Here is a 14,508-nt window from a genome sequence, read left to right as displayed (position 1 = left end):
ATAGAGATTTTAAGCATTATTCTACATAAAATCTATTTATCATTCATGCAGCAATTTTTTACCAATATCTTTTCAATATGTTGCACAGTATACAATTTAAAGAGTAATGGAAGATGGACAAGCTTAAGTTCTTCCCAATTAGTTATAAAGCCTAAACAACAGATGAACAACATCAAGAGATGTTTTTATATGTCTGTAAATGTTTCATCACACTTATCAATCATCAGTAAAACACACTGAATCATCAGCTTAGATTGGCTATTTCCTGGTGTATTGGGACTAAGCCTGCAACTAATTATCATTTCCATTATCAATTTATTATCATTCCATTGAAAAATCCCTTTTTCCCCAAAGCCCAAGATTGTGACTTCTCCCAATGACCAACAACCCAAAGATATTCAGGTTAACATCATAAAAGGTTAAATATCCACGTGTAAGAAGCTCTTACTCTAAGCAATCATCAAGATAGTTGGCAGCTAATCAATTAATCGAGCAATTGTTGCAGCAGCTCTTCACAGCACACTGACTGAACTGTGTCTAATGTTATGTTTACCACACTGCTCTTTAACAAGACATACTCAAGTACTTCAGTTTAAACAAGCAAGTAGTCCCACAGGTTTGCTATACATTACCACACAAGTATAAGTAATATTTACTTAAAGCAACAGATTCCAGTGAGTGTGTGCAGTCATTGTGGGGAAAATGCCTCAGAGTGATTGCAAATGCGTTCATTCATTCTTATCAGCCAAGCTTGTTGGCTGGTGAATATAAAGGAGCTGTCAAGAGCTGTAAAGAGAGGTTATTGTTAAATTCCTGTACTGGTCACAGCAACAAACCAATGCTTTCCATCCTACAATAAACAGCCAATTAATTCTCCTAAAAAATTCTCAGACTACTTATTTGGGACAAAACATTTTGTTTACAGTTCGTGCAGACTCAAATAGCCGATAAGTGTTAACCTTTGTCCCTTCAATGAAGTGACTGTCTACAACACCACTGTTGCTGCCTACTTGCCTTTATCAAATCACAATCACTAACAAAACAAAAAGGAATCTGTATGACAATATTGCAGGAGGGACTTTTAAGTAGTATACTCATGGCGTTTCTCAGCAGGTTATAAAACACTTTGTATTTTGTATGTTTAATACAATTGTTACAATGTTTTGTATACACTTTATAATATGCATATTAAAGCTGCAAGAAGTAGTCGATTAATTGATTAGTTGCCAACAACTATCAACTATTTTGATAATGAATAAATTGTCTTTTTTAAAGACAAAAATGTCCTCTCAAATGTGAATATGTTCTGGTTTCTTCAGTTTTCTATGACAGTAAACTGAATATCTTTGTGTTGGGGACAAAAGAAGAAGGTGTCATCTTGGGCTTTGGGAAACAGTGATGGACTGATCTGACATTTAATGGAGCAAACAACTGATCAATAACTTGAACAAAATAATCAATTATGATGATGATTCAGTGTATGTTACTGATGAATGATAAGTTTTGATGAAACAAACTTATTTGTTTAAATTAACTTTTCATGTGTTTCATCTGCTGCTTATGCTTCATAACTGATTGCCAAAAACTTTAACTTGTGTTCAACATCTGTCATTGCTTTGTTTTGAATTGTACATCGTGAAATTCACTGAAAAAATATTGATAAAAATTGGTGACAGACTGCTGCATGAGAGATAAATTAATTTCCTGTAGAATAACACTTAAAAGGTCCTCTGTAGTTAATTTAAATGCATTTTTCTAAAGTGAATAAACACTAGGCGATTCAGGATGATTGATATGTATAAAATGAATGACTTTAAAGCTCAACTATTTCCTAAAGTGTCCCATTATAATTATAATCAAATTTATTTAAATATCTATAAGGGGGATTCATGTGAATTCATTTAAAAATGAGGAATAATTCAGTTAATTTATTATAAGGAATCTGTATTTTTCGTCAAGGTTAATCCCCTCATCTGCAAAAGAAAAGGAGTTTTTAGACCTTTTTTTGTTTTTTAATTAAATGTGAGCCTTTAGTATGTTGCATAATTTCTGTGTACACACTTGCAGGTGAACTGTGCAACCAACCAGCCCCCAATTTTACACAACACACACACACACACAAATGCAACACATTAACAAAGATAAAATTAAAAAAACAGAGTATAAATAAATAAGATTACTTACTCTCTGCACTGGTTCGATGACAGCTCATCATTAAGCAGACAGCGGCCAAAACAAAACCCACAGTCCGGAGAAACATAACTGAGTCTGGATAATAAGTCACCATGCAGCAACTACTCCTGCTCAAATACTGAATAATCCTTTGGGCTTGGAGGAGGAGGAGGAGAGCTCAGACTAGAGGAGAAATGCCTTCAGGAAATTGTTTTTATTTTGCGGCATGGGCCAACAGGTAAACACAAATAAATAAACGACATCCCGGAAGATGGGCGGAGGAAGGAGTCCAACGTGTTCAGTCAAACACAAGCTAACCCTGCTGCTAAAGTTAGCCACCTCATGGAAACAAAGCTAACAAACCCCAGCACTGTGCATGAGTGCTTCCTTATTCTGTGTGTGTGTCCTTGTCAAGTCAAACTGGTCCAGTTCAGTTTGTCCTTGTCGATAAATTTTTAAAAAGCGGAGCAATAAAACAAAACACAAACAAAAAATGAAACACTTTAGCTGGCCGAGCAGGAGCTAGCACTGAGAGGCTAGCTAGCTGTGTAGCTTCAGTCCAGGCCACAAGTGAAGTTTTCTGCTGCTCACACTTCAAAACCTCTCCGTTAAATGTAATGTCGAGCAAATCTCACGCTTGGGCACGCAGCTGCAAAATAAAAAACACCCTCGTTTTGGACTGAAAAAGTTGCATGCGTGAAAATGTTGTGTGGACGCGACCTTTGACTTAATTCAGAGGTATTTTTTCTTTTTTTTTGAAGGCGTTTGCTGCTGCTGACTCGATGGTTGTGGCATGCGTGGCGTAACGTTAGCGTTTCTTTTCGTTTAAAAAAAGAGACAGAAGAAAAGAAACCCCCCTCCTGTGTAAAGTCCTCCAGCGAGCACAAAACATTAGTGTCGTTTGCTTGTGAAATAACGCTGTTTTCTTTCTCTCCTGGCTCCTCCACAGTCCCTGCAGAGATTTCAGTGACAGACACAGTCCGTCGTGGCTCAGCAGCAGCAGCAACAGAAAGCAGCTCTCTCCTGTTTGTTTGGTTGTTGGTTTTTTTTTGGTGTGTGTGTGTGTGTATGTGTTGCTGTTCAGGAATTATTTAACATTACAAAAAAAAAACATACACACACACATAAAATAATCCCGGTTGTGCTCATGCTCCACACACAGCTGGCTGATATCACAACACAGCCATTTCTCTGGATGAGAGAAAGAAAAAAAAAAAGTAGGTGGGATAAAGTTTGAGTATATTCTCCTTTCTTCTTCTTTTTCTTCTTCTTTCCACAGACAGAGGTAGATTGTACAGTCTCCCAGGTCCTGTAGGATCCCCCTTCTTCCCAGCCTCTCCGCCAGTAAACAAACCCTGCCAGTGAGCCAGATGGGCTTGAGGGGAAATACGGACTGGAGCTTATTGGATTACAGAAACAAACTGATCCCACTGTCAGGCTGCAAAAAAGTAATCAAGTTACTTCCACCAGTAGCTTACAGTGTGAAGTGTATTTGTAATGTAATTTCCCCATACTGTTATTGAATTCTTGCTATGGGGGAGCTCTAAAACAATTAGTTTAATTATAGGTTAAAAGATAGGTTCACAGTATTTCAAGACCGTCTTAAAACAATCACCCATGTGCTCAAATGAACATGTAATAGGTTTTTCTTTCCATTATCATTCCTGCTGTTCATACTGGCGATTTGAAGATTTATTCATCATGCATTAGCAATGAAAGTGATAAGGGGGAAAAAATCGACAAAAGGCCGTTTGTTCAAAAATGTATTTAAAAGTTTATGAAGCTCATATAAAGCTTTAGCAGCCCAAATGTGTCAAATCAAGTAGATATCTTTGTCTTTTTATGGCCACGGTCTCTCTTTTTGTTACTATACTTCCACCACAGCACAGCAGGGAAACACAAAGAGGGAATTTGATGCTATAAAGACTGTAAATGTGGAAAAATCCACTTAATATGACTAATTCAGACTTCTGAAGCCCAAAATAAGCTTCAGACAAACTTTTAAATGCATTTTTGCACAGAATAACTGCCTGGACACACTGTGGATTTAGTCCCCCATCACTTACATTGAAAGCATATTTAAAGAGGATCTTTTATTAGCCAGTATGAACAGGAGGAATTATTACAGTGATGAAAATCTCTTTCAGTGTTTGGACTGTTGTGGGGTAGACATGAAACATTGTGAACCAATCCTTTAATCTGTTGATGAATCTCTCAATTAACAGTTTATTTGTTTGGTTCAAAAAATGGTAAAAAAAAAAAAAAAAAATTAAAAAAAAGCCAGAGGTGGTATCTTCAAATTTATAGTTTTGTTCTATCCAACACTCCACAGTCTAAAGATATTAAACATTGTCTCATAGAGGACTAAAGAGACCAGAAAAAAATCACAGAATATTTTAGATTATTTTTCATTAAAAATGATTTAAAACAATTATCAACCATCAAAATAGTTGGGAATTACACTGATAGTTGGCAACTAATTGAATAATTGACTAATCATTGCTTTTTAAAGAAGTAGTATTATTATTTCTAAAAACACTAGTACATTGCTCTTACTATTATTATTATTATTATTATTATTATTATTATTATTATTATTATTATTATTATTACATTAATAATAATTAGTAGCTAGTAATACTACTACTACCAATAGTAATAATAATAATAATAATAATACAACTGTTAAAGTATTGCCATCTTAAATTTAAAACGCTGGTCTAACGAAATCTGGGTCTTTTTGTCCAGTTTCAGTTAAAATTGATTGAATTGAAACAGGCTGTCTGGGGATCATTAGCATAATAATGCCGTTATTCATGGCCTACTACTCTAATTGGATAACAGCCTGGGCTCGTTCCCCACCCCCACCCCATCAGACAGAATCAAGTGCCCCATACCAAGTGTGCCAAGTTTAGACTTGTGTACTTGCTAGTTCGGACTTGGCAAGTTGGAATCAGGAGTACAAACTTCCGAGGGCAGGAAGATGCAGTACAATCAATCTGAAATTGAAACATTAGTGTACTTGTTGACAGCAGCAGCTCAGCTTCAACACAACTACGTGACTGAACTGTGACAAAATAATCTCCACTGAAAGCTTCACTAACACTGTTATTCTCATAAATGATCTCATTGACAGAGCGATGCAGGAAGTCGTGTAATTCAGTCTGTAATGTAGCTAGAATCAAAATCCAACCTGTTATAGCTTAATTACATAAAACAAAACTTGATCTGGTCATTTTAATACAGTTAAATTTACGTAAATGTGGTGACATCTGTACATATAGAGCCCCAGAGGCAATGCCGTCGTTCTGTCCTGTAAAGCTTCACTTTACATTCAGACAAACTGATGTGGCAGCTACAATTGTTATGTTTCATCTGTGAGACCAACATTTATCTTTCAAAAGTAATTATATCATATATCAAAACGCTGCAGAGACATTAGAGACAGCGGTAAATCAGCAAGGAGCTGCACACATCAGTAAATCAGATCATGTTCTCCCCGGGATGATACGGCCGATCATCTCAGGAGTCCGGCTGCCAGCGGCTGACATGATGGGTCGGTCTCACCCAGCCAGCAGCTCCGAGACATCTCCGAAAACGTTGAAGCAAATTTTTCCATACTTTATTTGGATATACTGAAAATACTAATAATGTGACACATTAAAGGTGCAGTGTGTAGAATTAAGTGGCATCTAGTGGAACAGACTTAATATAATATTCATAAATATGTTTTAATTAGTGTATAATCTCATGAAAATAAGAATTGTTGTGTTATTGTCACCTTCATATCCACATGGGGGTCCGCTTCCACAGAGGCCGCCATGTTGCACCACCATGTTTCTACTGTAGCCCAGAGCAGACAAACCCAACACTGGCTCTAGAGGGTCTTTCACGTTTTTCGTGGGTTTTGCGGCCACCTTAGGTTCTCCTACACCCCTGAGAGGGGAGGGAGAGAGGATGGGTATTCAGTTGGTGGCACTAAAGCACCACTAAATCTTACACACTGCACTTTTAACACTCAAGTCAGCTCACGGCGCATCCTTGATAAAGTGGGTAAAGCAAGTATAGCCTACATCAGGTCATTTGGACTGTACTTGACCAGATGTGGAATTTGAATTGGAACAGTTCTTGGGCTGCGACAGACACCATCTCACGTCTCCATCTGTAGACTAACCAGCGATACAGTGAAAAGATTACAGTAAAGGTGAATTAAAACAGTCTTACACATAATGTGTATAGTATAATGCAGATATACCCCATCTACAATTATGTGATGTTATCTAAGTACAGTGCAAGTATACAATGTTTTAGTGTTAAAACAAGTAAATGTCCATAGTGTGACTGTAGGCGTGGTCGGTCTTCTTGTCTTTAAACACATGTGAGATGGAGATTTGGTGAAGACGTGGCTGTTTGGATGGTGGGCGTCAGTGGTAAAGTTGCCACCTTCCTTCTTCACACTGTCAAAGTAAATGTGTTTGTGAATTTGGTTAACATGAGTATTTTTAAAGTAAATTTATGGTTTCATTTCTGAATCAGCTACTTGTGTTTTAACTTACTCTTAATCACCAGTCAGAAAGTACTACAATATGTGCAAATATAAGATAATAATCAAATATACTGAAATAACACATTTACAAAATACAGAAAACCACAGCTTGCAGCAGGCTGTATTACAGCACATGAAGCAGGTTTTCTAATAGCCTTTAATGTATTTATAAAGTGATACTTGTTATGTTGCAATGCAACCAAATGTTCCACAAGTCAACAAGTTGCACACGTGTGTCAAATTAATTAGAGGTCTGTGTGTCTAATAATAAACATTTGAACATTGTGAAATGTCTGCACAATTTAATGTTTGAAACTTAAGAGTTTTTAAATGATGTTAAAAAAACAATGATGAGATACTGTAATATGAACTTTCTGTCAATTTACGTACAGTTTGCATGCACAAGTTGTGTCTGGCATGCACACACACATATATCTGGTGAAGAGTTTGTAATTGGATGTGAAATTGGAACAAATATCAAACTTTTTTGGGGATGTTGTTCCTTTGTACATTTGCCAATTTGGCTCATTTGAATTATGCTTCCCTCCAATTCAGTTCAACATCGCCTGCTACTAAGGAAGATTTTTTTCCACTGATCTAATCCAAATCCAAGCAAATACTAAAAAGTGACTGTATCCAGTTACACGGCACTCTAGACGTTTGAAAGTGAAGATTCTGAGAAGCAACAGGAACAAGATGAGGAAGGAAACCCTTCTGCAATCCTACTATTCTCTAAAAACAGAACTTGATTCTCCCTTTGATCCTGCAGTGCACTCAGACAGACAAATGGGGGGAAAAAAACATGAAAATTACACAATTCACACTGTGCTCACAACTGAGCTCTCAGGATGAAAATATCTGAGACGGTTCTTCCTGCTATGTTTGTGCCACAAAGCCATCTCCATCACCACTGCTAATTCACTACCTGTTTACATCCTCCATCAAAGCGTGTTTTGTCCAAGATGATCATGTCCTGTTTATTGTACTAAAAATAATATAGTTTTACTGGAATAGTAAAAAACTGCTCTTATGGGATTTCTCAGGCATTTGTGTTTCCCGAAAAAACACTCATCCATTACGTGTGGAATATTGTCCGGCTGAGATTTATCTGTGAAGAAACATGTAGTGTGAATGACCAGCAGCCGCTACCTTCTGTTGACGCACACATTGATTCAGAGGGAAGTGACCACTAAAAGAGTAACAAGAAACAGGAGAGGAGCTCATTAACAATATCAGCATCTGGCAATTAGAGTTATTTACCACAACGGCTTAAGAGAGGAAAACTCAGAGAGGCTCTCACGTGTTCAAAACAACACGTCTGAAACAGTGGAAGGAAGACCCCAAGCAACAGGGTCAAGAGGTGATGCTCGCCAACGCCTTTCAACAAGCGCCACTTATAGGGCAAGCAAGAGAGAGAAAGGTTAACAACGGCACAATGGTTATTATCTACTGAGCCGATTGGGCTGTCTCGCAGTGCAGGAACATCTTGCAGTATAGAGGAAGCACAGCTAAATTGCACCGCTATGAATTCTATATCTTAAAACGTAATCCCATATGGAGTGTGCAGTCTGTAGGTGTGAGGTGCTGTAATGAGATTAACGCCAAGTGACTGTCTGCATAAAGCTATGTCCCACTTCCCATTCGTGAGCTGCCCACATATTTACACAAATAGTCTTATTTTTGTCATGAAAATCATCAGTGAGAAGTTTATCTTATTCTCTCATTTTCTTTGGTACTAATGAATATGCTGTACAAGATGATGTTTCCTTAGACATCCAAAATGTTTGTGTTTTGTGTTGTAAATCCTCATCTGACTGTTTGGACATTATGGCACCTTACTTCTTTAAAACATCTGCATATGAGACACAGACATATGACAGTGGATGTCCATTAAAACATGTTTTTTTAATTTGTTTGTTTGTTTTATCCTTTGTAAAGCGTCCTTGGGTTTGTGAAAGGCGCTATATAAATCTCACCTATTATTATTATTATTATTATTATTATTATTATTATTATTATTATTATTATTATATCTGCCAAACATTTTAAACCGTAATAGACCTTAATGTTGAATCACCAGAGTGCAAAATGTACTTTTACAAGATTAAGTAATTTTTATTGCAATTTAGTGCAGTACCAGTACAGCCAAAACAGTTACGCACCCCGCTACGTAAGGTATGTTCTCTCCGAGCTATTGTGACCAGATTAGGGTCATTATGGCTGAGAACTATTGATGTGTTATTGAGGCTAAGATGAACAAAAAACAAATGACTCATGCACACATGATCTGATTGCTGACAGTGTAGGCTGTTGCCAGGGACTAAAAAAGGGGTTGTTTTTGAAATGTGACTCCTAATCCTGTCGACCTCCTAATCCTGACCTCTGCTGGGGTCACGGCGGACTGTTGGATCACTTGAAGGTGGAGCAGACCCACTGAAACGTGTGCAACATGGCCACAGTGTCTGAGGTTAAGGTGAAAGGTGGCGTCGGGGTCAAGGTGGCTGCTGAAATCCACCAGCCAGATCAGACAGCATCCATCAATATGGTGAAGGGAATTCAACTCCAGCTACAAGGAGAGTTTATTAGATATCTGATTTTAGGATAAATGATGATTTATTTCAAACATACAAGTAATTTGTGTGTTTTAACCAGTTTTTTGTTTTTTTTACAATGCACACATAACTACAGCTGACCATTTTGCAACATGCTGCAACTTTTTCCTGCAAATTTCTGCATCAAAACCTAATTACTGCAAAGCAATCATGTAACATTGACCAAAAACATTTGATATAGACTTGATATTCAGTGTGATGGAAACAACTCACGCAAGTTTGAAGAATATGCTGTATCACACTGTTCAGAAATTCAGGTAAAATAGTAGCATTTATATGCATTTTGCATCAGAAAATGGTCAGAAAATCTTTAAAATATACATGATTTGCTGTTAATGAGCTGTGTGGTCATCCATTTTTCAACCCATCAACACTAATGCATACCTGATTACTCCAACACTTCCCAAAGCAGTACTGGTGAGACTGGAAACTTGTTCAGACCAGCACAGTTTACAATTCCCAGACATTTGATTTCCTTTCAAAGCTGTCGTTATGTGTTAATGCTCTTCCTTTGTGGTGCCTTCACGGAAGCTTAGGCATCCAATATTTATATGTTGGCTGTCAAAAAGCACTTGTTTTACAAGCAATGTTATCAGGAAATCAGACCAGGAAGACAAACAATAAGCAGACATGCATGTCCTAAAAAGGGACTTAGAATTTGGCACTGACATCAAAAAGGATTACTGTTCGAAGCTCTTTCCTAAGTGGTTTACACGACAACAACGAAGTAACACAGACTGAAAACAAAGGTGTAATAAAAAGTGTGGACACTTTTATTTAAATAGAAAGAAAGAATAAACTGCTACATTTAGATATTACTGTACTCATATGTTACACTACTTTTATGAAAATGATTCATTCGTGACTAGTTTTTGAAGATTTATATCTTTTGGTTTGTGTCTTTTAATAGGATTTGTTGACAATGACACAAACAGCACCAGCTTATCCTTTTAAAACATTGACTTAGGTACAACTACAGGAATCAGCTTATGTTGAGGCACATACAGAGTTCAAAACTGTTCAGTGTAACTTTTGAAAGAAGCTATTACCTGTAGAGAGTGGCTGGAAGTGAAATAAAGACGTGACTTGTGATTAAAAGCTTTAAAAAATTTAAAAACCCAACAGTTTGCTTTGAGTCATTCACAGGCACAGCACAGGTGTGTTAGTTAGTTATGGTATGTCTCTCCGAGTAATGACATAAATGTGCTTAAAATGATCAACTCACTGCAGGGAGAGATTTAAGTGCTCTCACATAAAAGCCTGAAGCTACAATTTCTGCCATTCTCCAGGCTTCTGCTTCGTGCAGCAGTATTAATCATGACCACACGTCACAGTGTAACCTTTAGCTTTTTCCAGCGTATATATGTACGTAGGTAGCACCCTGTTTGAATATGACAGCAAAAACAAGAGGGGTCAGGGTTCAGAGTGATAAGGCTGCTGGAAAGGCCTGACTCACTCTTACGAGATTCACTTATTATGTTATTATTTTTGTCAGTCCGCTGTATCTGAAAGAAGTAAAAAGAAATATCAGAGTTTTACAAGGAGTTTTAAATGAGGACTGTTTCCCAAAGTGTGACCTCAGTGGAAAAAAGTCTTGTGTTGTGTCCGGAGAGGTCTTGTGTGTGTGAAACAGTCAGTACCGAGAGGCCCACACCTATCCGTGGGTTAATCGTCAACCACATGTGCCAGGAAGTCATATGAGGAGCACGTATATAACATGGGAACGCAGGCAATGTGGCAGGGGTTAGTGACAAACCCAAGTTCACACAGACCTGTTTGACTGGAAGAACAATGAGGTTCACACATGATTCATCCCAGGGCTCTTCCTAGACGCCAGTACGCTACGTTTCTCCACTGCAGGAAAAGATGCTGCCGTGTGTCAGGGCAGACTGGGACATCCACCACTGGGCCCACTTCCCCTTCCCAGTGCGTCTGTGGGGCTCGAGGTGTACGTCTCTAAAGAAAGATTTCTTCCTGCTGCCATTTCCAGTGTTTGTAAAGACAATACTTCAGCTTTTGAGGCAGAGCTTGATGGATGCACTGCTTCTTTGAGGTTAATGGGCACTCACATTTATAGTAACGCTGCTGTGGCCTGCGTATGGCCTCTAGCCAAGTCCAGGAGGCCAGTTTTCAAACATGTAAGCACTCTTCCACTCTCATGCACCTAATTGAAGCCTGGAAAGTAAATGTGCTATGACAGCGACTCTGCATCACAATACATTCCAGCAGCTCCCCAAATAGTCACATGGCCTCTTTTTATCCCCCGACACGAGCACAAATAAACGACAGGGAAACACTAGAGGGGCTCTTGCACTCACACTTGTGCCTTGGGAGTGATCTGAGAAGCTACCTCATCTAAAGAGCTCAGTAAAGTTGCTCTTGTTAAAACATGCCCGATCCTTTCCCTGCCAGAGAGCTGTTAATCCTGACAAGGCTCCACGGCCCTAATTCCCTGAAAGCTGGAACCTGCCGTTTGTTGATGTGTTGTGTAGCTACAAGCACAGGAGGACGCAAGTGAAAGTAGCCACCTTCTTTTTGAGGTTGTGGAGCGTTTCACATGGAAAAAAAGCGATCTGTCAAACATGCGTCTGCAAGTCTCAAATGTGTGGAGCAAATTGAAAAACATGATGTTGTGTAAAACGGCGGCATGTCGGTCGTCGTTTTTATTCTTCTATCTGTTGGATTACTGGAGCCCACATGCCAGCATATGCACAGTAGTCAGTGATTATCGATGCTCGATAAGAGACCCCATTGTGCTGATGAGTCCATCGTAACTAAATCCACCTCGGTGCCCAGCGCTGTTAGAGGGCTTGTCAGGAAACAATGGGCATGGATTATGGTTAAGAGTCTTATTATTATCTCTTCTATCCCAGGTTAAGACCACATAACACCTGCTGCTCCACTTGGACACTTTGCCTACATCATCATATTCCAGCAGCAGGAAACAACAGTTCGGCAGACAGCCCAGACATGCAAAGATTGTTGTTCACATGTAGTGGGAAATGTCCAATTATATAGACAGTAGCTGACAAGGCTTCTGTGTTTGTTCAGGCAGACTCATTTTCCAAATGTACGAGCGAAAGTGATGGAAACGCTCCATTAAATCTCATGTAGGAACATGTACATGTGAAAAGCGTGACGAGCGGGATGTTATGTGCTTGGAAATCTCTCCATCTGCCCATGATATAAAAATAATAAAAACCCAATGTTATCACTGTCAAGTTGGTACATTCACAGTCTACAATCCACACTTATCATTCAGTCACTCATCATTCATACTGTGCTGTTGATTTCTGTCTGGAAACAGACATCTGGCATCAATGATTCACACGTGGTTGCAGGGGGAATTCAAGCAAACGCATAAACAGCAAACAAAGTAATGAAATGCGTGTTTGATTAATGTTTTATAAGTCTGATCCTCTACAACATCCAAAAAGTAAGGGCTCTTTTCAACAGGGAGTGAATCACACGTGCTCTGAGGCTCTAAAAGCCCAAATTCATCAGGAAGTGGAGTGTAATGGCCCAGTTAATGCAATATGCTTGCTTCATACTCTCTCATGCCATATATTTAATTATTCTCTAATAATAGACCAACTCACTTATCAGTCACACATGTTGGAAAAATGTGAAGGCAGCTGGAGACTGGATGAAGAAAAAGTGATGTGAAAACATGAAAGTGTTTTAAAACATAAATGAATCAACAGTTTCTAAAGCAACAATTCAAAGAGTACAGTTAAGTTATCGATCAAAAAGGGTTGGGATTATTACCAGAATCCACGTTTCCAAGCTTTAAAGACACTGAATGCTTCATACATACTTTCATTTCCTCATGCTCGGATGACTGTAATGTCTTCTGTGTAGTGAAAGTTGTTTTATTTAATTTGCAAATGTAATGTAAATGTTTGTCTTGTATCTGAACGTTTGGGCTTTCCTGTGCAACTTAGAGAAGGTGTACCTATATGTGTAATTAAGGTTAGTCAGAAGTGTTATGAAACAAGCTCATTTTACAGCAGTAAGTGAGATGGTGTGCTCATTGAGTTTTCTGATTGTTCCCATGTTGCACTTCTGCATATTCAGCTGTACTTTGATTCTTTTCCATTTCTTTCATTTCTGTGCTGGATCTTTAAAACAAAACTGCTGCTGTGAGTGATTTGTGTGTTTTTGACAGTCCCATCCTGTAGATACAAACCCACACAGATACAATCAGCCAGACTGATAAAAAAAACAAAACACATTACTCCCCTTTTCATGTCTTCACACAAGCCACCACAGAAGATTTTCCTCATTACCTTTTAATCACTTCAGGGCCCCTCTCCAGATTAAATCTCTGAATTGCGTGTCCTCACCAAGCTGCACACAGTCTGAGGTCTTCAGGCAGGAACCGGTCCGCTGTTCCCATGTCCAGGTGCAAGAATTTTCATTGTTCGTGCACCTCAAGTCTGGAACAACCTGCCCAACAAACTCAGACTTGTATAATTGGTGTCCTCTGTAGACTTTTCGTCAATTATCATAGCTTAATTTTTCACATGTGCATTTTAATCTTTATAATATCTGTTTTGATAATCTCCAAATAAATAAAGTTTAATACCGTTAAGATAAACCTCTCAACTTGATTAATATTTTCATTCTGATGCAAAAGTGAAAGGCTTATGATGCATATTTGTGGTCATCATTGTAAACCAAGGCAAAGGGCCTTGTTAAGGATTTTTTTCTTTACTACTGCCTCCATATGGCTTTAATAAAGAAGGGCTCAGAACAAAAAAAGAAAAAAGAAAATGAGCTTAGGTCTGCATTAGTAACAGTTAGGTTTATACAGTATGTAGGGTGGAGGAAATCACAGGAGCTGCCTTTGAACTCTGAAGGGCAGGATTACTAAGAAAACAGCTAACTAAGTTAGTCCGGTATTATGAACAGTGTGTAAAAGCTAACAGCTACTAGATGTTTATCATTTATTCAGCAGCCACTCGATTTAAGTTACCCCGGGTTAAACACTTAATAATAATTACACTCACTTAATTAGCTTTGGTAAAAAAACTAGGGGGAAAAAAAAGTCATGAACAGAAGGCAAACTCAAACATTGCATTGTACAATAAACCTTTAATAAATAGTTTGTCATTAGTTTCCCATATTTACATAATAACCACCATTTACTTATGTTGCCATACTCATTTCTTGGCT

At 38.2% G+C, this 14,508-nt stretch overlaps 1 protein-coding gene across 1 annotated transcript in view; it reads right to left on the bottom strand.

The window, feature by feature from the left end:
* The window catches only part of LOC128369270 (insulin receptor-like), a 54,324-nt gene extending 50,804 nt beyond the window's left edge, over positions 1 to 3,520 (bottom strand). Inside the window, exon 1 of the mRNA XM_053330275.1 lies at positions 2,185 to 3,520. Within this exon, the coding sequence (XP_053186250.1) occupies positions 2,185 to 2,287 (103 nt within the window). The 5' untranslated portion in view covers positions 2,288 to 3,520. The remainder of the gene's footprint in view (positions 1 to 2,184) is intronic.
* Between the last annotated feature and the right edge of the window lie 10,988 nt (positions 3,521 to 14,508).

This window comes from Scomber japonicus, chromosome 12, assembly GCF_027409825.1.
Source record: "Scomber japonicus isolate fScoJap1 chromosome 12, fScoJap1.pri, whole genome shotgun sequence".
NCBI classification, from domain to species: Eukaryota; Metazoa; Chordata; class Actinopteri; order Scombriformes; family Scombridae; genus Scomber; species Scomber japonicus.
This window is presented reverse-complemented; position numbering and strand designations above follow the sequence as displayed.